Source organism: Puma concolor, chromosome C2, assembly GCF_028749965.1.
Source record: "Puma concolor isolate L17-30 chromosome C2, mPumCon1.1.hap2, whole genome shotgun sequence".
In the NCBI taxonomy this organism is placed as follows: domain Eukaryota; kingdom Metazoa; phylum Chordata; class Mammalia; order Carnivora; family Felidae; genus Puma; species Puma concolor.
This window is the reverse complement of record NC_141675.1, coordinates 86,432,179-86,459,205: the sequence shown is the minus strand read 5'-3', so window position 1 is coordinate 86,459,205 and position 27,027 is coordinate 86,432,179. Positions and strand designations below refer to the sequence as shown.

Sequence of the window (27,027 nt, the reverse complement as noted above, 5' to 3'; positions counted from 1 at the left end):
ATATTTATGAGTCTCTTCTGTTTTGTCCCCCTCCCTGTTTTTATATCATTTTTGTTTCCCTTCCCTCATGTTCATCTCTTTTGTCTCTTAAAGGCCAGCATTTGCACTACTAAGCATTTATCCACGGGCTACAGGTGTGCTGTTTCGAAGGGACACATGCACCCACATGTTTAGTGCTCTTTTTGTTCAGTGCTCTTTTTGTGCACCACTGTATTTCTGGGTCTGTGTTGGGATAGCCCATGCCACTTGGATATTTACTTTAAGGAACACAAGTGTCTAGGCAAGTGTTTTTTTAAAAAATTACTGTTACAATTCTTGGTGAGGATATTTTCAAAAATTTTATTTTCTCTTTAAAATTATATGTATGGGATTATTATTGTTATTTTTTTTTATATATGAAATTTATTGTCAAATTGGTTTCCATACAACACCCAGTGCTCATCCCAAAAGGTGCCCTCCTCAGTACCCATCACCCACCCTCTCCTCCCTCCCACCCCCCATCAACCCTTAGTTTGTTCTCAGTTCTCAACATTCTCTTATGCTTTGGCTCTCTCCCACTCTAACCTCTTTTTTTTTTTTTTTGTTCCCCTCCCCCATGGGTTTTTCTTAAGTTTCTCAGGATCCACATAAGAGTGAAACCATATGGTATCTGTCTTTCTCTGTATGGCTTATTTCACTTAGCATCACACTCTCCAGTTCCATCCACGTTGCTACAAAAGGCCATATTTCATTTTTTCTCATTGCCACGTAGTACTCCATTGTGTATATAAACCACAATTTCTTTATCCATTCATCAGTTGATGGACATTTAGGCTCTTTCCATAATTTGGCTATTGTTGAGAGTGCTGCTATGAACATTGGGGTACAAGTGCCCCTATGCATCAGTACTCCTGTGTCCCTTGGATAAATTCCTAGCAGTGCTATTGCTGGGTCATAGGGTAGGTCTATTTTTAATTTTCTGAGGAACCTCCACACTGCTTTCCAGAGCGGCTGCACCAATTTGCATTCCCACCAACAGTGCAAGAGGGTTCCCGTTTCTCCACATCCTCTCCAGCATCTATAGTCTCCTGATTTGTTCATTTTGGCCACTCTGACTGGCGTGAGGTGATATCTGAGTGTGGTTTTGATTTGTATTTCCCTGATAAGGAGCGACGCTGAACATCTTTTCATGTGCCTGTTGGCCATCCGGATGTCTTCTTTAGAGAAGTGTCTATTCATGTTTTCTGCCCATTTCTTCACTGGGTTATTTGCTTTTCGGGTGTGGAGTTTGGTGAGCTCTTTATAGATTTTGGATACTAGCCCTTTGTCCGATATGTCATTTGCAAATATCTTTTCCCATTCCGTTGGTTGCCTTTTAGTTTTGTTGGTTGTATCCTTTGCTGTGCAGAAGCTTTTTATCTTCATAAGGTCCCAGTAATTCACTTTTGCTTTTAATTCCCTTGCCTTTGGGGATGTGTCGAGTAAGAGATTGCTACGGCCGAGGTCAGAGAGGTCTTTTCCTGCTTTCTCCTCTAAGGTTTTGATGGTTTCCTGTCTCACATTCAGGTCCTTTATCCATTTTGAGTTTATTTTTGTGAATGGTGTGAGAAAGTGGTCTAGTTTCAACCTTCTGCATGTTGCTGTCCAGTTCTCCCAGCACCATTTGTTAAAGAGACTGTCTTTTTTCCATTGGATGTTCTTTCCTGCTTTGTCAAAGATGAGTTGGCCATACGTTTGTGGGTCTAGTTCTGGGGTTTCTATTCTATTCCATTGGTCTATGTGTCTGTTTTTGTGCCATATTATTGTTATTTTACCCAGAGGTATTACATGTATTTTAAGCACTCTCTGAAACAAAGTTTCAAACCTTTCGGGTAGGCAACAAAAGATGTAGTCTTGATTTTCTGGTAGATTTATGAAAGAGTATGTAGAAAGGCGAGGCTTTGTAAAGAATCCCAGAGTAGATTATTATGGGTATCTATTCTTTTTGGGTAGAACTGCGTGTAAATCATATGAAACATTTGTATGTTTGGGGGTATCCTCAAAATTTAAAGCATCCAAACAGAATCCACTAACAGCATTTTTGTTACTGATTTTGCTTTTATGAGCAGCTCTCTCCTGCCTTTATATCAAATTTGGTTGGGGTTGAGAGACTGGTAGAACCTTAAAACAAAAAGATTCAAATTTAAAACAAGTTATCAAAGTATTGGCAATTAGTACTAAGGTCTCTAAGCCCTTTCTAGAGTATTCATTACCCAAAGGGCTAATAAGAGCATCATAGAAATTTTGACATTTTATTTTTTTTTTTTTTTATAAATTTTTTTTTTTCAACGTTTATTTATTTTTGGGACAGAGAGAGAGCATGAACGGGCGAGGGGCAGAGAGAGAGGGAGACACAGAATCGGAAACAGGCTCCAGGCTCCGAGCCATCAGCCCAGAGCCCGACGCGGGGCTCGAACTCACGGACCGCGAGATCGTGACCTGGCTGAAGTCGGACGCTTAACCGACTGCGCCACCCAGGCGCCCCCAGAAATTTTGACATTTTAAAAACTATTATCTTTCACCTGAATAGACGTTCTATAGTTACTTTTATATTTCTCTAGCTTAAGATCTTGATTTCTTGTAAAACGTACTTCTCCCAAATTCTTAAGCTATTATCTATCATTTTACTTTAGAATTTTGAGGCGTTAGCATAGAGAAGAGAACCTGAGAGGAGCAAGAAATGGTGTTATTGAAGGTGGTGGCATTGAACGACTTGTGGAGGGGAGGGGTTGCCCAAGATTAGTTCAGTGATTTCATAACTTTGTGCAGGGCGAGTTCCACCTGTAATATCATTGTAAATCATGCCATCAACAGGTTAAACTAGCTTGATGACTTAGCTTATATTTATTTGGTTTGTAATATATGCTACCAATAGTTAATACTCCTTGTGGAAACTAATGCTTCACGAGTGGCATTGTTCTGCTGGGTCCAATTATTTATCCATTTTGCCAGGTATTCTGGCATTGACAGAACTGTGGAGTATCACAGTGGCCATCTAGATGTAATCTCTGTATCTCTTGCATCTTTTTACTGGAATGCTTGCTCCCTTTTTGTTAAGCAGATACTTTTTATTTTATTTAAAAATTTGTTAATGTCTATTTGTTTTTGAGAGAGAGAGAGAGAGAGAGAGAGAGAGAGAGAGAGAGAATATGAATGAGCAGGGGAGGGGCAGAGAGAGAGGGAGAAACAGAATCTGAAGCAGCTCCAGGCTCTGAGCTGTCAACAGAACCTGACGCAGGGCTCAAACCCACAGACCACGAGATCATGACCTGAGCCAAAGTCGGATGCTTAACCGACTGAGCCACTCAGGAACCCCAAGCAGATACTTTTTAAATCACAGTTTAAGTACTACCAAACTTAGTTTCTTTTTCTTGTATTGCATTCTTTCTTTCACACATTTCCATTGAAATTATTATAATATTATCGTAGTCTTTGGATTGTAGCATGGTTTAATAGTTAAGAACACAAAGCTTGGAGTAAGGCTGCCTGCGTTTGAATCTGGCTCTACCACTTACTAAGCTATATGACCTTGGGCAAGTTCCTCAACCTTACTAGGCCTCAGTTTCTTCATCTCCAAAGTGGATAAAATTGGAGTATCTGTCTCATAGAGTTATTAGTAAGGTTATATAGGTAAAATGTTTTAATATATGTTAAATGCTTAATATGGTTCTTAGCACATGGTAAATTCTAAATTAATGTTAATGATGGTATCTCTTCAACAAATCATTAGCTTCTTGAAGACAGATTGTCTTTGAAGGATAAAAAAAAAAACCCTCATTTGATGTGCATTTACTGTGTATCAAGTGCTAAATTTTACTTGTATCTCCAACTGTCACAACAATGTTGCACAGTTAGCATTATACCCAATTTGCACATGAAAAAAAATGAGACTTAGGCTGTTACTTACTCCAGGACAGTCAGCAAATAAGTTGTTTATATTCTCATCATTTGGAAAAGCACCTATGACATACTTATCACTTAGTAAAATCTTCCCTCTTTGTAGACTTAGATTATTCATTTATACCTGTCATCAGGGTCCTCTGCTAAGGCAAAGTATCAAGTCAGTCCTTCTTCCTCAGTGGGTGCAGTGTAAGTATGGTTCAGCAGTATGACAATTCCATAGTCTCTCCAGCTCCTGTGATAGTGACCTCTATTCTAATTCTGATACCTGTTTTCATGGCCATAGCTATGCCTTACCTTTCAGAGTTCTCATCTCGGAAATCTGGAATGCTGATCTCTTACTTTCTTACTGGAGTCTCCAGTCCTTCCAGTTCTCATTTCACTCCTGCTTCTGTTCTTCAAGCTTAGCCAGCCCTCTTGTCTTTCAGGTTATAAACTTCTGATATTCTAGACCCCTTTTAAACTTACTGCCCTTTCAGTGCATTTGGGGGGGGGGGTAATTTTTGGAGATAAAATTCACTTAACATAAAATTCATCTTTTAAAGTGTACAATTCAGTGTTTTCAGTGTATTCACAGTATTGTGCTACCCTCACCAGTGTCTAACTCTGGAGCATTTCCATTACCCTAGAGAGAAATCCTGTGCCTGTTAGCAGTCACTCCCAGTTTTCCTCTCCGTACATCCTCTGGAAGCCACTAATCTATATTCTGTCGCTATGGATTTGCGTATTTTGAACATTTCATATAAGTGGAATCATAATTTGGCCTTTTGTGACTGGCATCTTTTCACTTACCATGTGTTTTTAAGGTTCATCTGCCCAGGTTGTAACCTGTTCCAGTATTTCTTTTTAATTTAGTATTTAGTATTTAGTATTAATAGTATTTCTATTTAATTTTTTTTTAACGTTTATTCATTTTTGAGAGACAGAACATGAGCGGGGAAGGGGCAGAGAGAGGGAGACACAGAATCTGAAACAGGCTTCAGGCTCTGAGCTGTCAGCACAGAGCCCAATGTGGAGCTTGAACTCACAAACTGCGAGATCCTGACCTGAGCCAAAGTCGGACACTCACCGACTGAGCCACCCAGGCGCCCCTCCAATATTTCCTTTTTATGACTGAATACTATGCCTTTGTATGGGTATACCACATTTTGTTTATTCATTCATTATTTGATGGACATTTGGGTTGTTTCCATTTTTTAGCTAATATGAATAATACTGCTATGAACACTTTCAGTCTGTTCTTAATTTTATTCCGTCATTATTTTTCTTCTGGAGGTGTGCATTATCCTTCCATAACACCTACTCTACAGAATTCTTACTATATTAGTCTAACAATTTATATTCTCCGTGTCATATCTGGGCTATAAAGCCCTACGGGAGAAGTTACACAACTATTTCGTGAAACCAACTGGTGGAGCTACACATTCCTGGAATTCTTGATGCAAAGCAAATTTTCCAAGACTCATTCAGGTTATCTTATTATCTTTAACAGCTATTTAACTTCCCTGTTTTCTCAACTTTTATCACTGTGTTCTTCTTTCTTAGTAGATGACTTTGACTGTGTCTTCTTTTTGGTGGGAACACATTTATTTCTTGCTCCTAATCTAGAAATTTATTTATTTAAAAAATTTTTTAAAGTCTTCATTCATTTTTGGGAGACAGAGAGAGGCACAGTGTGAGCGGGGGAGGTGCAGAGAGAGGGGAATCACAGGATCTGAAGCAGGCTCTAGGCCCTGAGCTGTCAGCACAGAACCCCAGCGGGGCTCAAACCCACGAACTGTGAGATCATGATCTGAGCCGAAGTCGGACACTTAACCGACTGAGTCACCCAGGTGCCCCTCGTCTAGAAATTTAGAATCTGTTCTTCTCTTTTCCCACTTTGCCTCCCATTTGAATGATAAAAGTATTCCTTTTCCTATGTAATTCCAAACTCTTAATTTCTTAGGACTTTGCTTTAGCCACTTTTCTCTTTTTTTTCCCCTCTATCACCTCTTTAAGTAGAAAGTGTTCAAGTTTCCCTTGAACAAAAACAAAACAAAACAAGACACACAAACCAAAAGCAAACAAGAAAACTGACAAGGAAACATAAATGTTTAGTAATTACCATGTGCCAGTAATGTTCTAAGAGCTTTATGTGCACTATTGTGAGAAACAAGCCCACTGACCCATTCAAAGGAGGATGCGGAGACTCGGAGCAAGTGAAGAGAGGCTGTAATCGATGTTCTTGCAAGTGTGTCTGATAGATAGGCACACTTGGGGCAGTTGCAGCAGGCAATTTATCTCCTAGGGTACAAGTCCCTCCCCTGATTGCTCTTTGGCTGAGTGCTACAGAGGTTACAGCCTTACCCGGAAGTCACCTATGCCCATGTAAGGCAAAAAGTTGTCTGATTGGAACAAATGCACATTCCTTGAGGTGACTCAGAGACTTCAGTTCTTTGGTGCATGCTCATTGCAAAGCCTGGAAGAACCAGGAAGTGAAGTGTCTCAGGGTTTGGGACTCCATTGTGTGTGGAGTTGGTACATGTTTCCAATAGGTTGTAAACCTATTGTTAACTAGAAGCATAGTTTTTATTTGGTATTTCTTTAAAAATTTTTTTTAAATGTTTATTTATTTTTGAGAGAGAGAGACAGAGCACGAGCAGAGGAGGGGCAGAGAGAGAGAGAGACACAGAATCCAAAGCAGACTCCAGGCTCTGACCTGTCAGCACAGAGCTTGACATGGGGCTCGAACTCACAAACCTTTGAGATCATGACCTGGGCCGAAGTCAGATGCTTAACTGGCTGAGCCACCCAGGCGTACCTATTTGGTAATTCTGAAAAAGAATCATTTCAGTTATTTCTCACACCATCTTAACTCTTTCATAGTAACCTGATATGGTTTGGTACCATTGTGATCATATCAGACAGAAGAAACTTAAGTTTGCAGAGGTTAAGGTCATTCAGGATCATTTAGATGGTTAATGACAGCAGTAGAATTTGAACCTAAGCTGACTGAACCCAGAACCCTTGTGTTTTTATCCGTATTGTTATACTACCAACCTCTCTTTCAGTTTTTATAGAACATTTTAATTATTTTTTAACTATTTAATTTGTTAAATAAGTATTTAATTCGTTGAATACCACCTGTGTGACACAAAACTCAAAGGTAGAGAAATCAGTGAGAAATTAGTCCTCCTCTAATCTCTTTCCTAGAGAACACTTGTGTGTCCTTCCAGAAGTTTTCTGACCATATAAAAGATTTTAAGTATTTGTGTTTCTCCTCTCCCCACTCCAACAAAAATATTAACACTGTTCTACATTTTACTTTTGGAAAACATATATCTTGGATTTTGGTTTTTGTTATTAATTATAGAGCTGCCTCATTCTTTTTAAAGGGTGAATTGTATTTCATTAATGGATATATCATAATTTATCAAGTTGTCTACTGATGGATACTTAGATTGTTGCCTGTATTTTACTGTGGCTGCAGTGAATGACTTCACATGAGTGTCATGTAGCTTATGTGAAAATGTATGTGTATAATACTTTTCTAAAAGTGAAATTGCTAGGTTAGAGGGTAATTGTTTAAAATTTTGATAGCTCTTGCTAAACTGCCTTACATGGAAATTGTACCAATTTACATCCCCTCCCCCCAAAATGTGTGAGAGTGCCTGTTTCCCCATACCTACCCACTCTACAATAGCAAATTACCAAACTTTTGATCTTTGTTCTGTAAAAAACAGTATTTTGCAATTTTTAAAAAAATTATGAGTGAGATTGATTTTTTTTTGAATTTTCTGGGAATTATCTGTACATATCTGTCGACCTTTTTTCTTTTTTCTTTTTTTCTAGTGGCTGGTTTGCTTTTCAAAGATGATTGTATACCCTTTCTTATAGCAGGGAAATTAGTCCCTTGTGATTGTTACTAATATTGTTTTCCCATTTTATTGTTTTTCTTTTGACTAAGTTTATTGTTTTTTTCTTATAGAAATGTTTTATGTTTTTATAGTTGAATTGATGTTTCTGCTATGATTTTTGAGGTTTGCATCTTTCTCAAAAAGACTTTTGTTACTTTGAGATTGTAAAAAATATTACCTCCTGTTTTCTCTTAGTTTTCTCATTTAATGTTTCATGCTTAAATCTTTATTCCATCTGAAATTAATTTGAGCATTTGGAATTCAACTTGGTTTTTTGTTTTCTTTGTTCCCCATTAGATGGCTATCTAGGATCTGTATGTCATTTATTGGATCTCTAAGCTCCCCCCCCCCCCCAACTGGCTGGAAGTACTGCATATTTGTATCTGTTTCTTGACTCTGTTCTATTCCATTGAACAGTTTGTCTATTCACATCCATTACCAGACTTTTAACTGCTGCACTTCTATAATACATTTTAATAATATATAAGGCTGGGGTGCCTGGGTGACTCAGTTGATTAAGTGTCTCACGGGCTCAGGTCATGATCTCCCAGTTTGTGTGTTCAAGCCCCACAATGGGCTCTATGATGACAGCTCAGAGCCTGGAGCCTGCTTCAGATTCTGTGTCTCCCTCTCTCTCTGCCCCTCTTGTGTTCTCTTTGTTTCTCAAAAAATGAATAAACGTTAAAAAAATTAAAAAAAATATAAGGCTTATGTCCCCATCTCATTATTCTTTTCGATTTTTTTCCGTCTTCTTGCATGTTAATGTTTACTCCATATGAATTTTAGAATTAGTTTTTCTGGTTTTTAAGACATTATTTTTTGTAATTTTCTTTTTTGTGTGTGTTTGAGAGAGAGACCACGCGCACAGTTGCATGAGCAGAGGGAGGAGCAGAAAGAGAGGATAGAGAGAATCCCAAACTGTCAGTGTGGAGTCTGATGCGGGGCTTAATCTCACAAACTGTGAGATCATGACCTGAGCCCAAATCAAGAGTTGGACACTTAACTGACTGAGCCAGCCAGGCATCTCTATTTTTTTGTAATTTTCTATTTGTTTGTTTGTAATTTTCAAACTGTTTAAAAGACTAATTTCTGTCAGCATTTCTCATAGTGAGTTTTATGAGATGTTGTTTCTATGAGAATGCTCCCTGTGAAGAGAATTCCACATCAAATATTTTTGAGAAATGTTACATATTATACTCTTCTAGGATTCACAGTACGCATGAATATATATAAGAAGCTCTTTAAAGTTCAGCAATAAAGAAATCTGTTTAGCTTTTTTTTTTTTTTAATTTTTTTTTTTTCAACGTTTATTTATTTTTTTGGGACAGAGAGAGACAGAGCATGAACGGGGGAGGGGCAGAGAGAGAGGGAGACACAGAATCGGAAACAGGCTCCAGGCTCCGAGCCATCAGCCCAGAGCCTGACGCGGGGCTCGAACTCACGGACCGCGAGATCGTGACCTGGCTGAAGTCGGACGCTCAACCGACTGCGCCACCCAGGCGCCCCATGTTTAGCTTTTTAAACCTAGAGTTTGCCAGGGGTGCCTGGGTGGCTTAGTCGGTTGAGCGTCCGACTTCAGCTCAGGTCATGATCTTGCAGTTTGTGGGTTCGAGCCCCATGTCAGGCTCTGTGCTGACAGCTCGGGCCTGGAGACTGCCTCGGATTCTGTGTCCCCCCTCTCTCTGTCCTTCTCCTGCTCATGATCTGTCTCCCAAAAATAAACGTTAAAAAAAAAATTTAAAAAAAACCCTAGAGTTTGCCAGATTTGTTTTATCACAGAATCCTTATTTTAGTATAGGATGTTCTTGTGGGTATTCTGTAGAATTTATATGCATATATTGAGCTATCATTTTGTCTTCTTCATCTATAGTTCATAATTTACTGTAACCTGACTAACAGCCCCCCAGTCAGTTTCTCTTAAAACATTCTTGCTGGGCATGCTGGTGACTTTGCCACCAAACTCAATAGACGTTTTTTAAGTCTTTTTAAAACTTGACTTTTATGAGTTTTCGAACCATTCATCATCCATCTTTTGATACATTGTTCTTTTATCTACTTTGGTGAAATTATTCTCTTGCTTTTTCTCCTACTTTCCCTCTTCCTCTTTAGTCTCCTTTGTGTAATTTTCACTCTGCATCTGTCCTCTGCTCTCTGTCTAGGACATAACACTGTAGCACTGATACTGTATATTTTTTGATGCCTTCTGTATCTATATCTACAGTCTTTTTTGAGTTGCAAACATCTGTGTTCATTTGTGTTTGATCAGCTTTCCACTTGGCTTATCTCACAGGCTCAACACAGTGAAAACAAGTTTTTTGCTGGCCAGTTTAATGTGTGAATTAGTAGTCCATGGCAGGCCAAGCTCAGGCTGAATTTCAGCTCCAACTTTCCCCTTGGTGGGACACAGTCGTCTGCATAAGTGTACCAGAGTACTTGACTGTAGTTCTTGAATTTGTCTCCCCTTTTCTCTCCCTGCTTACTGCCTTAATTTAGACGCTCATGGTTTTTGGTCCAATCTCCTTATCTTTATTATTTCTTTCCATGTTTTTATTTTTTCTCCTTTTAGATCATCATTCTAAGATGGAACTCAGGAGAACTCACCAATCATTGTCTTCACTTTTCCTTTCACACAAAATGTGAACATTTTAGCATTGTACACAAGGCTTGTCCTGATCTGGTCCTTGTATATATTCCTAACATCATACTTTTAATGCCACACATTTTCACACTGCACACTGCCTCTGTCCTGCCCACTGAGCTTCTGGGCCTTAGCACATGTTCTTCCTAGAGTAGTGTCTTCCCATTACTTTTGTCTGATTGGCTAATTCCTGTTGGTCTTCAGGGCTTTTCTCAAGTGTTACCTTTTCCAGGAATCCTTCCCTTATTTAAGCCCATAGTTCTGGTTAGATGTTCTTCCTTTGTTCCATCATGCTTGGTTTTGTCATGCATAGCAGTCGTGTTTTTGCTGTAGGGAATGTATCTGCTTGTCTGTTGGTTAGAATTAGAGCTTCTGAGAGAGAGATTATGTTTTTTTAAAAAATTTTTAACTTAATTTATTTTTTAAATTTACATGCAAGTTAGTTAGCATATAGTGCAACAGAGACTTAATGCCCCTTACCCATTTAGCCCATCCCCCCTCCCACAACCCCTCCACTAACCCTCTGTTTGTTCTCCATTTTTAAGAGTCCCTTATGTTTTGTCCTTCTCCCTGTTTTTATATTATTTATGTTTCCCTTCCCTTATGTTCATCTGTTTTGTGAGAGATTATATCTTTAATTTCTGTTCTTCTAGGCCCTAGGGTATAACAGTTTTAAAATATACTCCTGAGATCCTTTAGATGTTTTTTAAAGGTTTTTTTTTTGGGGGGGGGGGCTCTTCGTGGTGCCCTCCCACCCCTGCATTACCCCCTCAGTATCCTTTCCTTCTCCACTTTAAAAAGAAGAAAAAAAAATATGTATGTATATATATGTATTGACCCAAGATACTGCTTGATTAAAGAAAATGTTCTATGTTTGAATGAAAGGAGAAAAATAAGGAATGGAAAAAAGAAAGGGAGGGAGGAAAGGAATTAAAGAGAAAGAAAGATGAAAGAAAGTCTCAATTTTAACACTAGCACAGTGCCTAGGACAGTAGGCATTGGAGAAATATGGTTGATTAATCAATTCTGACATCTGCTTTGATAGATTGACACTGAAATGCCCAGCATGACTAACTCAACATGTCAGCTTATTCCCCTTTTCTCCAACATACCACAGGTTTTGAGTTTTTTTTTTTTTTTAATTTAAAATATTTTTTAACATACTGGTTGTTCTGCCTCAGGTTCCCTGTTCTTCCTAGACAAATTTTTATAGAATTAATTTATGGGCTTGAATTTGACTTGATAAAATGATTTGTTGTTGTTTCAACACAGCTTCTGGGTCCTAAAAGGTCAACTGTTTTGGTACAACCCTCCTGTGAATTTACTTTATAAGTCAGAGGGGAAAAGAGCAATTTTCAATTGGTCTATTTTGGATTTATTGATGAACCATAATTTATCTAAACTAGGCTAACTCATGAAGCTACTACTAACACTTGTTCAACTAAGTAATTTGTATAATTATTTTCAACCTGATGTAATGTTTTTCTTTTTCAGCTTGTGAAACTTTGTATCGCAATGATTGATACTGGAAAGGCCTTTTGTGTTGCAAATAAACAATTCATGAATGGGATTCGAGACCTGGCACAATATTCTAGTAATGATGCTGTAGTTGAGGTTAGTATTATTAAAATTAGTTAATATGTTAAATGCATCAGGATATTAAAGAATTATGCATTCATTTATTAAACGTATTAGTGGCTATAGTGGTAAAATAGTGGAATAGAAAAGCTATCACCTATTGGTCTTATTTTCTATAATTCTGTTCTCTAGCATAGTTGGAAGTTGATGGATGATTTGCATTGTGAATGTAAGCTTACTTCTGGTAGGTGAGCTGAATCCTCTACAAGAGGGCCTGAGCAGGCAGAGGAGGATTATGCTCCCTGGTAGGAGCTTATAGGGGCAAGCAGAGAGCATTAAACCTTAAGAATAGTATTTAACTGTCTGTATGGGGCTGTATAGGAAAGTTCTTGTCAGCTCGCTATGCTTGGTTAACTTAGACCCTTGCTGTACTCTGTGGTATTATGTTATTTCTTCCAGGAGGAATAATACCTGGTTAGGTAATGGATGTGCTTTCATGATTATTTGACTCCGGGATGTCTAAATGTGCAGTCTTGATACACTCAATTTTACCTTTAGGTTTATATGTGCCATTACTATTTGTTAGCATACTCCTACTGATATGACAATATTAATTCTTTGACTGTTCTGGGGTTTTATGTCACTACCACATGTAGACTTGTCCTCTTTGCAGAGAATGCCCATGAGGCAATGCCATGAAATTGCCCTTGCAAGTAAATGTCATTGTTTACAATGTAACTTGATCTTTCTGTCAGAAATGCTGAAGTAACATTTTTGTGACCTATTTTAGTGGCTTTTAAATGACTTGGTTTTCTTTTGGTTTCTTTCATAGACAAGTTTAACCAAGTTTTCTGACAGTCTTCAAGAAATGATAAATTTTCACACAGTAAGTGTCAGCAAGTAGGTGTTACTATGACCATGTTAATATTTAGTATATTCCTTGAGTGGCAGTATTTTACAAAAGTACTTAAGTTGTAATTCAATAACTTTAAATTGTCAGCTTTTTAGTTGGGTGGATCTAACGTGTGTGTGTATGAGACAGAGAGAGATTTTATTTCTTGTTCTAGTAAGGTGAACTTAATATCACTGAAATATATACCCATAAGAGCTATTTTTTTGTTTAAGTTGTGCCTTTGGGAGTTCTTAAGGAAGTATTTTAAGAATGACGAAGTAAAAGTCATCATTCTAAATTTAGCTATTTCTTTTAAATACTTACAAATATATCCTCTTTGTCTTATCAGTTGCCAGTATTAAAGACTGCTGTATTCTTTGGGCAATTTATATGTGTCTTTAAGATGAGGGCATTTAGCCTTCAAGAATGAGGGATACTTTTAGAATGTCAAGAAATTCCTTTATAAATTTTGTAAAACTTTACTGAAAACATGGTAGCTTATGAGTTATACATTCTTTTTTTAAAATTTTTATTGAGATATAATTGACATTATGTTAGTTTTATGTATACAGCGATTCCAAGTAACGATTCTGTATTTGTATATACTACAAAATGATTACTGCAGTAAGTTCAGTTAACACGTGTACCAGTACATAGTTAAAATTTATTTTTCTTGTGATGAGAATTTTTAAGACTCACTCTCCTACCTACTTTCAAATATGCAGTACAGTATTATTAACTGTAGTCATCATGCTGTTTGTTACCTCCCTACAACATATTCATTGAATATTTTATAGAAATTTACACCCTTTGAACCCTTTCACCCGCTACCCCTGCCTCAGGCAGCCACCAGTCTGTTCTCTATACGCTTGAGCTCATTTTTTGTTGTTGTTGTTGTTATTTTTCAAAGATTTTTTTCTTGTTTCTTTTCTTTTTTTTTAGAGAGAGAGTGGGAGCAGGACAGGGGCAGAGGGAGAGAGAGAAAACCTTAGCAGGCTCTGCACTCAGTGTGGAGCCTGACGTGGGGCTTGATCTCACTACTTGATCATGACCTGAGCTGAAATCAAGAGTCAGATGCTTAAATGACTGAGCCACCCAGACACCCTTATTTTTAAAATTTTACATCTGAGTGCAGACACTATTTTTCTTTTTCTGTCTGACTTATTTTGCTTAGCATAATGCCTGCAAGATCCATCTGTGTTGTTGCAAATGTCAGGAGTTCATTATTTTTTATGAGTAGTATTTCAGTGTGTGTGTGTGTGTGTGTGCGTGCGTGTGCGCACGCGTGTGCGTGCATGTGTGTATGTGTATTACATCTTTATCCACTCATCCATTGATGGATATTCAGGGTGTTTCCATATCTTGACTATTGTAAATAATGCTGCAGTGAACATGGAGGTGCATATATCTTTTCAAATTAGTGTTTTCACTTTTTTCTGATCATACGTAGAAGTGGAATTGCTGGATCATATGGTAGTTCTAATTTTAATTTTTTAAGGAATTTCCATACTGTTTTCCACAGTGGCTGCACCAATTTGCATTGGCACCAACAGTGTATAAGTGTTTCCTTTTCTCTGTGTCCTTGCCAACATATATTTCTAGTCCTTTTGGGTTTTATTTTTTTTCTTGTCTGTTTGATAATAGCCATTCTAACAGGTATGAGGTGATGTCTCATTGCATTTTGATTTACATTTCCCTGATGATTAGTGGTGTAGAACATCTTTTCATGTATTTATTAGCCAGTTGTATGTTTTCTTTGGAAACATGTGTGTTCAGACCATATGCCCATTTTTTAATCGGATTTTTTTTCCTATTGAGCTACATGAGGTCCTTCCTTCCTTCCTGATATTAACCCCTTATCAAATATATGATTTGCAAATATTTTCTGCCATTCAGTAGTTGCTTTTTCACTTTGTTGTTGGTTTCCTTTGCAGTGCAGAGACTTTTTAGTTTGATGTAGTCCCACTTGTTTATTTTTCCTTTTGTTGCCTTTGTTTTGGTATCAAATCGAAAAAATCATTGCCAGGACTGATGTCAAGGAGGTTACTGCCTGTGTTTTCTTCTAGGAGTTTTATTCTAGCACCTGGCAATACAGAGGGTTCTGGTCTTATTTTCAAGTCTTTAATCTATTTTGAGTTAATTTTTGTGTTATGTGCTTCTTAAAAAATTTTTTTGTTTTAAAAAAATTTTTTTTAATGTTTATTTATTTTTGAGACAGAGAGAGACAGAGCATGAACAGGGGAGGGGCAGAGAGAGAGGGAGACACAGAATCCGAAACGGGCTCCAGGCTCTGAGCGGTCAGCACAGAGCCCGACGCGGGGCTCGAACTCACAGACCGTGAGATCATGACCTGAGCCGAAGTCGGACGCTCAACCAACTGAGCCACCCAGGCGCCCCACAAAATTTTAAAAAGCTTAACATATATGACTGTCATATAATTATTTGGTGCTTCAAAATTATCAGCACATACTCTTTATAAAAATCTGCCAGTTTTTGGTTCTTAGTTTATTTGATTTTCTTACTTTTTTGGGTTTTTTTGGTCAAATTAAGGGTAAAGTTATCTGGTGATATTTAATTGTACTTCAAATTTTAGCTGTTCTGAAATTAGCATGTACAAGTATTGCTTCATTTCTGGGTTTCAGTTCTTTTGAGTATAGATCCAGGTGTGGAATTACTGGTGCATACGATACTTCTATACTACTTCCTTCTTAAGGAAACACTGAACTGTTTTTCACAGAGCCTGCGCCATTTTACACTTCCAGCAGCAATGTGTGAGTGTTCTGGTTTTTCACATCCTTGTCAACGTTTATTATTTTCCATTTTTTTGATCATAGCTGTCCTAGTAGGTGTGAAGTAGTGTCTCACTGTGGTTTTGATCTGCACTTCTCCGATGCTTAATACAGTTGAGCATGTTTTCATGTGTTTATTGGCCATTGTGTATTTTCTGCCATTTTTACCATTGTGGCCATTTGAGTCCTTTGCCTGTTTTTAAATTGGAATTTTAAAAATTGAATTCTTTGTATATTTTGGATATTAATTCTTATCAGATAAATATGTAAATATTTTCTCCCATTTTGTATACGTTGTCTTTTCAGTTTCTTGATAATATCCTCTGATGCACAAAAGTTAATTTTGATGAAATTCAGTTTATTTTTTTTGTTGCTCCTGCTTTTGGGGTCATATCCAAAAATCCATCGCCAAATCCCAGATCATGAAGATTTATCCCTTTGTTTTCTTCTAAGAGGTTTTTTTAGTTTTTTAAAAAGTAATCTCTACACACACCATGGGGCTCAAACTTATAACCCCAAGTTGAAGAGTTGCATGCTCAATTGACTGAGCCAGCCTGGCACCCCTCTTCTTAGCATTTTATGGTTTTATCTCTAATATTTTGCACCAATTTGTTTTCTTAATGTCTTCTTATTCTCTTTCTACCTTCTAGAGGATTTAGATGCCAGTATATAGTATGTTTGATTTGTTTTTAAATCAAGTGATCATTTGGATTTAAACTTCTTAAAAAATGTAATATAGTAAGAACTAATTTTGGGGGGGATAAAAGCTATTGATTGAAATTAACATAAAAAGTTAAATGTTTTCTCCATAATATATTATCTTTTGTAATAGTCTTATTTCTGATATTTTCTTTAAATCAGTAAGTCTTGCATTATTACTTTACATAAGAATACCTTGGCTCTTTGTTATAACTTTAAATGTGAAAATTTATGGTTAAGATAAACACTTGACAAATAAATTGTTTAAATGTGTATTGGTAGATTTCTTGTCAGCAAATCTTCAAAGTATTTTAATAATCACTTTCAGTTTTCAGTTTGTTGCTTTATGTGAAGGGAATAATAGAATTTGCTATGCCTATATGTAAGAGTGTTGCGAGGAACAACAATATGTGAAAGTAGACTCTGGAGAGTGACGCTTCTTTCTTTACTATATCAGTTGGCATACGTTCAGGAAAACAAGCCACTTAGGATATTTCTGACAGAAAGATTTTAATACAGTGAATTGGTTACAAAAGTGTTGGAAGGGCTGGAGGAATAAAAAGAGTTAAGGTGGTGCCATCTAGAGATTAGTAAATATGGGAAGTAGCTATTGCCCCTGGGGCTGGAGGAAATGGGAAACTGTTCCCCAGAGCTCCTAAGTATTGCACTGTTGAGAATACAGCCAATGTAACTTGGCCAGGAAGCCAGGAGCTTGCCTTCCTGTGGTTGCTGCAGAGACAAGGAGCCTGTAGTCCCACTGAAACTGCCCAGATTGGTCATAGATGGCTGCTCAAAGTTGGTGTGGCTCACAGATGCTCACTGATGGCTATGTCAGAACAGAAGCAGAAAAAACCGTGGCTTCCTCTATGTCCTGCTGTCATTGGCTTACATTGGCAGAACCTAACCTCTCTGTTTGCAAGGAGGCCTAGGAAATATACTTTGCAGATTTCTAGCATCTGGCAATACAGAGGAGGAGCCCATGAAAGGGTGATGGGGTGGTGAAAGCCAACAATTAACCAACACATCAGCCGTAAAGCTTATAATTTCAAAATATTTTTGGCAGGCAAATTATTGTGCAGCTTAATGAGTTTTATCCTTAAGGCTTTTTATATGACTTTTCTTTTTTCCATATTCTCCATATCCAACATATTAGCAAAATTACACCCCAAATCCAACTAACAGTAGTTTCTCTGCCACCTCCAAGTCTACAATGCTACCACCTCTTGTTTAGGATTATATCATAGCCTTCCAACTTGTGTTTCTGCTTCTCTTCTTGCCCTTCTACAATGAGTTCTGTATACAGGAGCCAGAAAGAACTTAAAAATATAAATTAATTTACAGCATTCCACTATTGTAGCTTCCCGTCACACTCAGGATAAAACCCAAACATGGCATACCCCAGCCCTATGACCAGACTTCTGCTGATAACTCCCTGATCTCATCTCTGTTTTCTGCCTGGCTGTAGCCACATGGACTCTTTGTTGTTCTTTAACATATCAAAGTAATTCTCATCTTAGGGCCCTTGCACTTGCTATCTATTCTGTGCAGAATGTTCTTTGTTCATATCCATGTGTGGCTATTTTCCTTAAAGTATTCTTTCTCTTTCTACACGTCTCCCTCACTTTATTTAGGTCACTACCTCTCAGATAAGCCTTCCTTGACCACCCTGTCATCACTTAGGTTACCTTACTCTGACTTTTACATACACACAGGCACACGCACACACAATATACACATATATCATCTGATTCTTAAATGTATGTATGTACTTAATTTGTTGTCTAATTTCCATGACTGCAGGCACTGTGTTATATTCATTTCTGCTACTACCACCTAGAAGATTCCTGGTAGAAAGTACTTTTGCAGAGTTAAGGAGACCAAGGTTATGAACTTAAGAAAATTCTTAAGTGTTTTTTTTATAGTCATTAAATGAAAAAAATTTGTTAAATCAGTGACAGCACATACCAAATAGATAATTAAAAGTATTTAATGTTTTAAACATTTTTCTTTTATTGTTTCTGGCACTTGAAAACTTCAGGATCTCTATTTTTACTAAAATTTATGTTGCTTTAAAAAGATGCTTTGCAAACCGATAGGAGATTACTCTTTGCCTGCCTGTCTGCATAGAGGACTTAAGGCTGTAGGTTGGTGAGCTTGTGTGTGTTGATATATATACTATACATGTATCTATAGAGAACTCTTTGTTTTATACTATATCGGGATGTCCAGTGCCTTTCTAATTTTATCCCATATTTTTTTTAGCATCTCAGAAATTTTCCTAATAGATAGAAGTATGGAATTGTAAGACCTTGCTTTACTACCTTTTAATTTCCTTTCCTTTTATAGTTGCTATGTTGTGTGCTTTACCTGGCCTTTTTGTTTCTTGTTAACAAATACTTTAAATTTTTCCCAGTAGGAGTGACTCGTGTGTACTTGAATCAGAATTCTTATATTTGAGGCAAAGATTCTTCCTTCATCATAATACTGCATACTTTGCTTTAGCTAAAATATGACCAGGGATGACAGATCTCTTGTTTACTGTTACATCCCTAGTACTTGCATAATTCTTTTCCTGGGGAGGTCGTTTAATTTTACTAAGCTTTGTGCTCCTCTTTTGTAAAATGAATGGGTTTTACTAAATGACTTTTAGTTATAAACATTCTATGATTACACAGCATTATTTATTATAAGATTTCAATATGATCTCAGAGCCATTTGTTAAAATGTGGGAAAAGCCTAGTTACATAAAATGCTTTATTTTAGTAGCATTTTCTACAATGAAATTTTAATTACATAGCATTACAGGGCAAAGGAGGCTTTATAGGACAAGACAAACTGCTTTCTAAAATGTAATAAACGCGGCAATCTGGTTAAATTCTGTAGCAGATTTTGTAATACTTAGATTTTGGTGTATCTGTTTGTGTCACAGTAAAAAGCTGGATATTCTGCAGATGTCATTTATGAATAACTTAATAAATGGGTTTAAATAAAGGTTTAAAATAATAGAGCCATTTGGGTTTTTAGCCAAGATTAAACATAGATTGGGATTAGTTTATCTGGTCATTTAAAAATTATTTGGATTCTTTTGTGATTTATTTCTTCTGTAAGAATGGATATTATTGTCCCTTATTCCTTATAGAATGAGAATTTCCTAGGGTTGTTCTCTAACCCATATGTTTTTATAAGGCACCAACTCATGGCTTTTTCAGAGCAGGTCAGGCGTGCTGATTTTTAAAATTTTTAAATGGAATGGTCAGGCATGCTGCATTCTATTACATACTGGAGTTGGCATGAACACTGACTTTTCTGGAACATAGAGATTTCTGTAACTTCACTGATGACTCTTTTGGATTCTAATTTGCTCTTGGTGTAAGGAAGTTGGAATTTTTATTTGATTATTATTTTTGCTGAATGAAGCTTTAAGGTTGAATTGCTGCATAAATTCTATAAAATGCGTAACCCTTTTTGTTTTATTTTTTTCTGAGTTTGATTTTCCATATTACAGCTGTCCACTCATTCTCTCAGTGGATGGTTTCATGAAAATGTCATGTCCTATCTTGGTGTTGGTGGAAAATTTTTAAAAGTTTAAAATGGAATTATGTTAAAATAATAAGTATTTAATAAATAAATCATTTCTTTTTAATAGAATTATGTTAAAATAAAACATACTATTGGGGGAGATATTACATATTGAATGAGTACAATACTTCTAAATATCTAAAAAGTATTTTAATGAGAAACTTGAGCTAGTTTCCATGAACATAACTTTTTCTCAAAATAGGTCTTATCATGAAATGATTTCAAGCAATTCCTCGTCAAGTTTTTAAAATTGTTGATCTTTTCAAATTCTTGGTCATTGTCATTGATAAGAACGTTGTCTGCATAAGTAGTCATATTAGTGAAAAGCAGGTGAGTATTTATTGCCCTTTCCTCCTGATTGACAGGAGCTTGGTTATTACTCTTTCCTCCTGATTGGCAGGAGCTTCTTTATCCCGTGTAATTAGAATTCAGATAATTCTGTCTCTTTAAGTTGTACTTTAAAGGAGCAGTCATTCATTTTTTATCCTTTTTTTCTTTCATTGACAAAAGTAATTCTTAAATTTTCTGAGATAAACTGAATAGATTTTGAATAAAATAATGATAAACCTTTTCTGCAGGTATACACAGAAGTTGGACTTCCTACTTTTATCTTTCTTTAATTCACTTCTAATAATTGTCTCTGTGGATCTAGATTATAGCACTGACTCCCTAGTGACTCATTCTCAGCCTCTCCATTCCAATACAGCAAATCCACACAGTTTGTCAGTGTATGTGAATGGTCAGAAATATTAAGCATTGCTTGAAATAAATTAATCAGATAGCAGAATGTTACTTTAGCCATATCTTGAAGTCAATAGCTAGTATTAAATCCATAAGTTGAGATTTATTCCTCCTAAACTTCCTGAATTTAGTTAAAAAAATTTTTTTTAATGTTTTTCATTTTTGAGAGAGAGAGCACTAGTAGATGAGGGTCAGAGAGGGAGACACAGAATCCAAAGCAGGCTTCAGGCTCCAAGCTGTCATCAGAGAGCCTGATGCAGGGCCCAAACCCACAAACTGTGAAATCATGACCTGAGCCAAAGTTGGACGCTTAACCTGACTGAGCCACCCAGGAGCCCCGAGAACTTTTTTTCTTATTTTGTGTTTGCAGAAGTTTAGAGTACAGATCTTTTTCTGTATGAAATTGACATTTCATGTTGAAGTCCTGTATGATTTGCTTCATTTAATAACTTCATAGTTATTTATAGCTTCATTTAATAACTTTGATACAAAAAGATAGGTCAAAGAAGAGAATTTGGACCACTGTGATTGTATTCTGAATGTAATGATTTTCTGGCAGTATTTAATGAAAAATTTGTCCATTATGGTGGGGAAACAACAATCAGTAGAAAGCAAATGTATTTAAGTATGAAAATGAAACATATGTCTTAAGGTTCAGAAATTGATGTGTGTATAATTTTCTGCATACTTAAAATGTTTTAAAATAAATATTGAAAGATAATAAAATGAAACGTTTCATAAATAGGAAATACTAATTCGTTGTAGTTAATTCAATAAATGTTACTCTTATGTATGATCACAAAATAAAATTTTCAAAATGTTTTTTGAAATCAGCAAATGCCTACAGTCCCATTTAAATGATTATGTGCATTTATTTATTTATATTGGTTTCAAGTTTTTATTTGTTTTTGAGAGAGAGAGAGAAAGAGGATGAAAGTGAGCGAGAGAGCGAGAGAGCGAGAGAGATGGGCTCACCCAAAGTGGGGCTTGGGCTCACCTGATGTAGGACTCTAACTCATGAATCATGAGATCATGACCTGAGCTGAAGTCAGATGCTTCACAGCTGAGCCACCCAGGGGCCCTCGAGTTTTTATTTAAATTCCAGTTAGTTAACATATAATGTAATATTAGTTTCAGGAGTAAAATGTAGTGGTTCATCACTTACATGGAACACCCAGTGCTTATCACAATAGATTATGTACATTTAATTTCATCTTCAGAAATAAATGTTTTTTTGTTTCTTATTTTATTTTTTTAAGGATAGTCCTTTGAGTCAAATACGTTTATTTTATGGAAGATACACCAAAATATTTTTTAATTTAATTTAATTTTTTAATTTACATCCAAATTAGTTAGCATATAGTGCAACAATGATTTCAGGAGTAGATTCCTTAGTGCCCCTTACCCATTTAGCCCACCCTCCTTTCAGTAACCCTCTGTTCTCCATATTTATGAGTCTCTTATGTTTTGTCCCCCTCCCTGTTTTTATATTATTATTGTTTCCCTTCCCTTATGTTCATCTGTTTTTTCTCTTAAAGTCCTCATATGAGTGAAGTCATATGATATTTGTCTTTCTCTGACTCATTTCACTTAGCATAATAGCCTTCAGTTCCATCTACATAGTTGGAACTGGCAAGATTTCATTCTTTATGATTGCTGAGTAATACTCCATTGTATATATATACCACATCTTCTTTATCCATTCATCCATCGATGGACATTTTTGGGCTCTTTCCATTCTTTGGCTATTGTTGATAGTGCTGCTGTAAACACTGAGGTGCATGTGTCCCTTTGAAACAGCACACCTGTATCCTGTGGATAAATGCCTAGTAGTGCAATTGCTGGTTGTTGGGTAGTTCTATTTTTAGTTTTTTGAGGAACCTCCATACTGTTTTCCAGAGTGGCTGCACCAGCTTGCATTCCCAGAAATAAATTTTTTAATAATTAAAGATAAAACAGCAAAATTTCATCAAGAATCAGAATTTGGCTAATTAACCTCAAAAGCCAATAATAAATAACTGCTGAAAAGTGTAAGAATCAAAAAAGAATCAATTGCGTTCTTTTTTTTTTTCTAATGTTTATTTTTGAGAGAGAGAGAGGGAGGACAGAGTGTGAACAGGGGAGGGGCAGTGAAAGAGGGAGACACAGAATTCGAAGCAGGCTCCAGGCTCTGAGCTGTCAGCATAGAGCCCGACGCAGGTCTTGAACTCATGAACCGTGAGATCATGACCTGAGCTGAAGTTGGACGCTTAACTGACTGAGCCACCCAGGTGCCTCCAGTTGCATTCTAGTAGGAACACCTCTTAAGAAATGATGATGCTAACAAAACAACCATATGTATCTTATTAGTAGAAGAAATGTGAAAAGTAAGAACAAATTAATAGCAAAAATTTGTGAAAGAGCCAAAGAAAGATGAAATATTTGACAACGGGTACTAAGCGAAGAAGTGATGACAAGCAAATTGTGACTGCAGTAGTTTTGGGTGATTCAAATGGTAATGCCAGGGGGAACATTATATAGTTTTGTCAAAGCAATAATTACTGCATTTAAATACTTTATAGAGCAAGTCAGACAAATAGTATTAAAATATAATTTTAGCAAAAAAGATTCATTTTAGCAGTTAATTTCTTTTTTAATTAACATGTTTTAAGTGTATTTATTTATTTTGAGAGAGAGAGAAAGAGAGAGAGTGAGCAGAGCAGAGAGAGAGAGAATCCCAGGCAAGCTCTGCACTGTCAGCTCAGAGCCGGACTTGGGGTTTGAAACCACAAACCACAAGATTATGACCTGGGCCGAAATCAAGAGTCAGAAGATTTGGATGCTTAACCTACTGATCCACACAGGCACCCCAGCAGTTGTTAAATCACTGTAAAAACTTACATAAACATGACACTAATATCTTCTGTATGACTGTTGACATCTTATTTATCTCTGTTTAACCACCACCCCAAAATTTAGTGACTTAAAACAACAACTATCATGTGTTTGGGCAGGGTTTGGGGAGGCCAGCTAGTCTCTACTCCAGTTGGTGTTGGCTGAGTGGCTTGTATATGGCTGGAGGATCCAATTTGTCTGGTGCCTCAGCTGGGGTGGCTAGAATGGGTGAAGTTGGCCAGGTTTCTCCTGCTTTTGGAGTCGGTCATTCTCTAGGACTTCACTCTTATAATGTGGTCTCTCTACAGGAGGGTAGTCAGACTTAAAATTTTTTTTTATTTTAGAAGAGAGAGCATGACTAGGAGAGATGGGCAGATGGGGGTGGGAGGGAGGGAGGGAGAGAGAGAAAGGGAGAGGGGGAGAGAGAGAGAGAGAGAGAGAGAGAGGGAGGGAGGGAGAATCCCAAGGCTCCTCACTCGGCATTTACCCTGATGTGGGCCTCAATCAATGCCACAACCCTGGGATCATGACCTGAGCTGAAATCAAGAGTCTGTCGCTCAACTGACTGAGCCACACAGGTGCCCCAGGTAGTCAGTCTTCTTAATGTGATAGCTGGCTTTCAAGTGAGTGAAATCAGTAGGTGTAAGACTTCTTATGGGCTTGGCCTGGAAGTCACATAGGATCACTTTTGCTACATTCTTTTGATCAAAGCAAGATACAGGGCTATGCCAGATTTAAGGTAAAGGGTAATAAACTCTACCTCTTGGTGGGAGAGTACCATGCACATGGAGTGATGAGAGGAATTATTGGTTGCCCTCTATATAAACCATCTACTGTATCTTTCAACACACCAATAATGTGTGCCATAAGTGTTAGGAGCCTTTACAGTAGAAAGAGATTTTGATTTATGTCATCTGGAGTATAGCATCAGAATTTTAAAAATTTCTCTAGGTGATTCTGACATGTAGTGAAGTTTGAGAACCACTACTTTAAATCAGTGATTCTTGGGGCTCCTGGGTGGCTCAGTTGGTTAAGCATCTGACTCTTGATTTCAGCTCAGCTCATGATCTCGTGGTTTGTGATATTGAACCCTGCATTGGGCTCTGCGTTGATAGCAGGGAGCCTGCTTGGGATTCTCTGTCTCCCTCTCTCTGTCCCTCCCCCACTCATGTGCACGTGAGCCTGCACTCGCTCTCTTTCTTTTTCTCTCAAAAATAAATAAACATTAAAAAAAAAAATAACCCAGCGGTTCTCAAATTGTGGCCCATGGACCAATAGTATCAGCATCACCCCGGGACTTGTTAGAACTTCAGCTTCTCAGAGTTTACCCAGATCTACTGAATCAGCAACTCTGAGGCCAGGAGCCAACAATCTGTGTTTGAACAAAGCCTTCTAGGCAGTTCTAAGGTACTCTAAAGTTTGAGAACCACTGTTCTAGAGCAGGGGTTGGCAGACTTTGGCTTGAAGGACAAATCTAACCCATCCCTCCCCTGCTTTGCATATAAAGTTTCATTGGAACACATATTCATTTGTTTCTGTATTGTCTATGGCTGCTTTTGCACTACAACAACAGAGTAGTTGTGACAGGGACCACATGGCCCACAAACCTAAAATACTGTCTAGTCCTTTACAGAAAAATGTGCTGACCTGTGCACTAAAGGACTACTTTATTTTTGCCCAGTTCCCAGGACTGTATGTGTCGTGACACCCACTGAAGAGAGGCCTCTTTCTGCTTTAGTGAAAGTGATTTAGTGATTTTAGCTGCCTTGAATTCTTAGCAGTGGAGTGGTAGTGGATGAACCAAGGCTGTCACCCAGACTAGTTAAAATCAGAGTCTTTGGGAGTAGGCATCAGTAATTTTTAAAGGTCCCCAGGTCATTCCAGAGTTCAGCCCAGTTTGAGAAGCAGTGTATTGCTTCTTCCAAATAAGCTACTTGGAATTCTTAGTAAACGCAGACTCTGATTCTGTAAGTCTGGCCTGGTTTTGGAAATGCTTTTCTAACAAGCACCCAGGTGATACGAATAATTTTGGTTTACACCTGGGGAGCTTAAAATGTGCTGATTCCTGAGTCTCACCAGTGTTTCTAATTATCTCAGCATCAGGGTATTTAAAAGTTCCCCAGGTTATTCTAATGTGCAACCAATGTAAGAACCCCTAGGTTAGAGCAGCCTGTCTCAATCTCTAAGTAATGGAATCACCTAGCAAATGTAATAAAAATACAGAAGGATTTTATCTTTCTTTAACAAGCTTGGACCTTGGTAGTTTCTGTTAGCTTTGCAGGTGATTTTCACACTAAAGCTAGTGAAGAACCACTGCTGTAGAGGACTCAAGAAAGGGAGAAAGAAGAATTTAGAGAAATGGATAGGCTAGGACAGGCAAAGAATATAGAAAAAGAGGAACACATAATAAACAATAATTTGCATATTGGGCTCTGTTCCTGATGATAGCAAAGAAGAGTCCTCTTGATTTGTTATTGACCTATTTATTACAGGCCTAATGAGCTTAACTAAATAAAAGATTCAGGGAGTTCACAACCATAGCCCTGTACTCTTCTATAGATTTTGGAACGGAGAGGGATGATTATGTCCTATGGAAGGAATCATAGAAGAGAATGCTGTGGTAGCTGAATAATATTTAAATGGGCGACAAAGACTTTAAACTACAAAATTTCTGCTTTGGGCCAATGGGGCCTAAATGGTAAGAACTGGAAAATCTTCAGTGCCAACTGTGGATGTGTAGCCTATCTTGTACTAAACTTTGTAGAGTACTGTTTGCCATACGTAAACTGCATCTCAGTTTTCATCGTTTTCTGAAAACAGCTGAGATAGTGTTGCTTTAACTGTGTCCAGACATGAATGGGGGATAACCTGAGTGTAAGCCATTGGTTTAAAACAACCATTATCTGTGCACTTAAGTCAGATCCTTTTGTAATTAGCACATGCATAGGTCAAATGACATATTGTTGATTATTATGTATATGTTGGTAGGAATAATGCTGCTAATTTTAGAAATGGAACTGAACCTTAGCTTTTGTGTTGGTACCTCCCCCCCACCCCCACCCCCACCCCCGAGTCTGTCATTGTGGTTTTATTATACCATTCCACGTTTTCTGGTGTAGAAACAGAAGACCTGAGATATACTTAATTCCAAGGGTAAAACAGATTTTTTGGTCTAAAACCTAGGTAAAGTTTTTGGGTGGTCACTGGACACTTTGGATAAGATCTGGATCAGAATCCTCAACTAGTGAAGATAGTAGAACGCAACACAAGGAAAATGGGGAAATCAAATCAAACTTAAGGAAAGAGTCTTGCAGACTTCATTTGGTACCTGGCTTCTAGGTACCAGTGCTACTTGAGATTGGTCCTGACAAGGCTACTTTTACTTTAGTCCCTGTTTCTTTCAAGTCTTCTATAGCTTTTTAC

At 37.3% G+C, this 27,027-nt stretch overlaps 1 protein-coding gene across 7 annotated transcripts in view; it reads left to right on the top strand.

Moving 5' to 3' along the window:
* The window catches only part of ACAP2 (ArfGAP with coiled-coil, ankyrin repeat and PH domains 2), a 153,101-nt gene that overhangs the window by 59,492 nt on the left and 66,582 nt on the right, over positions 1–27,027 (top strand). For 5 of the 7 annotated variants that reach the window (XM_025912900.2, XM_086675047.1, XM_086675049.1 and 2 more), the window contains exons 3-4: positions 11,947–12,066; positions 12,863–12,916. In XM_025912900.2, coding sequence (XP_025768685.1) covers positions 11,947–12,066; positions 12,863–12,916 — 174 coding nt within the window. Of the gene's footprint in view, positions 1–5,020; positions 5,389–11,946; positions 12,067–12,862; positions 12,917–27,027 lie in introns of those variants that run through there. The other 2 variants (XM_086675052.1, XM_086675048.1) reach the window with 2 other exon arrangements.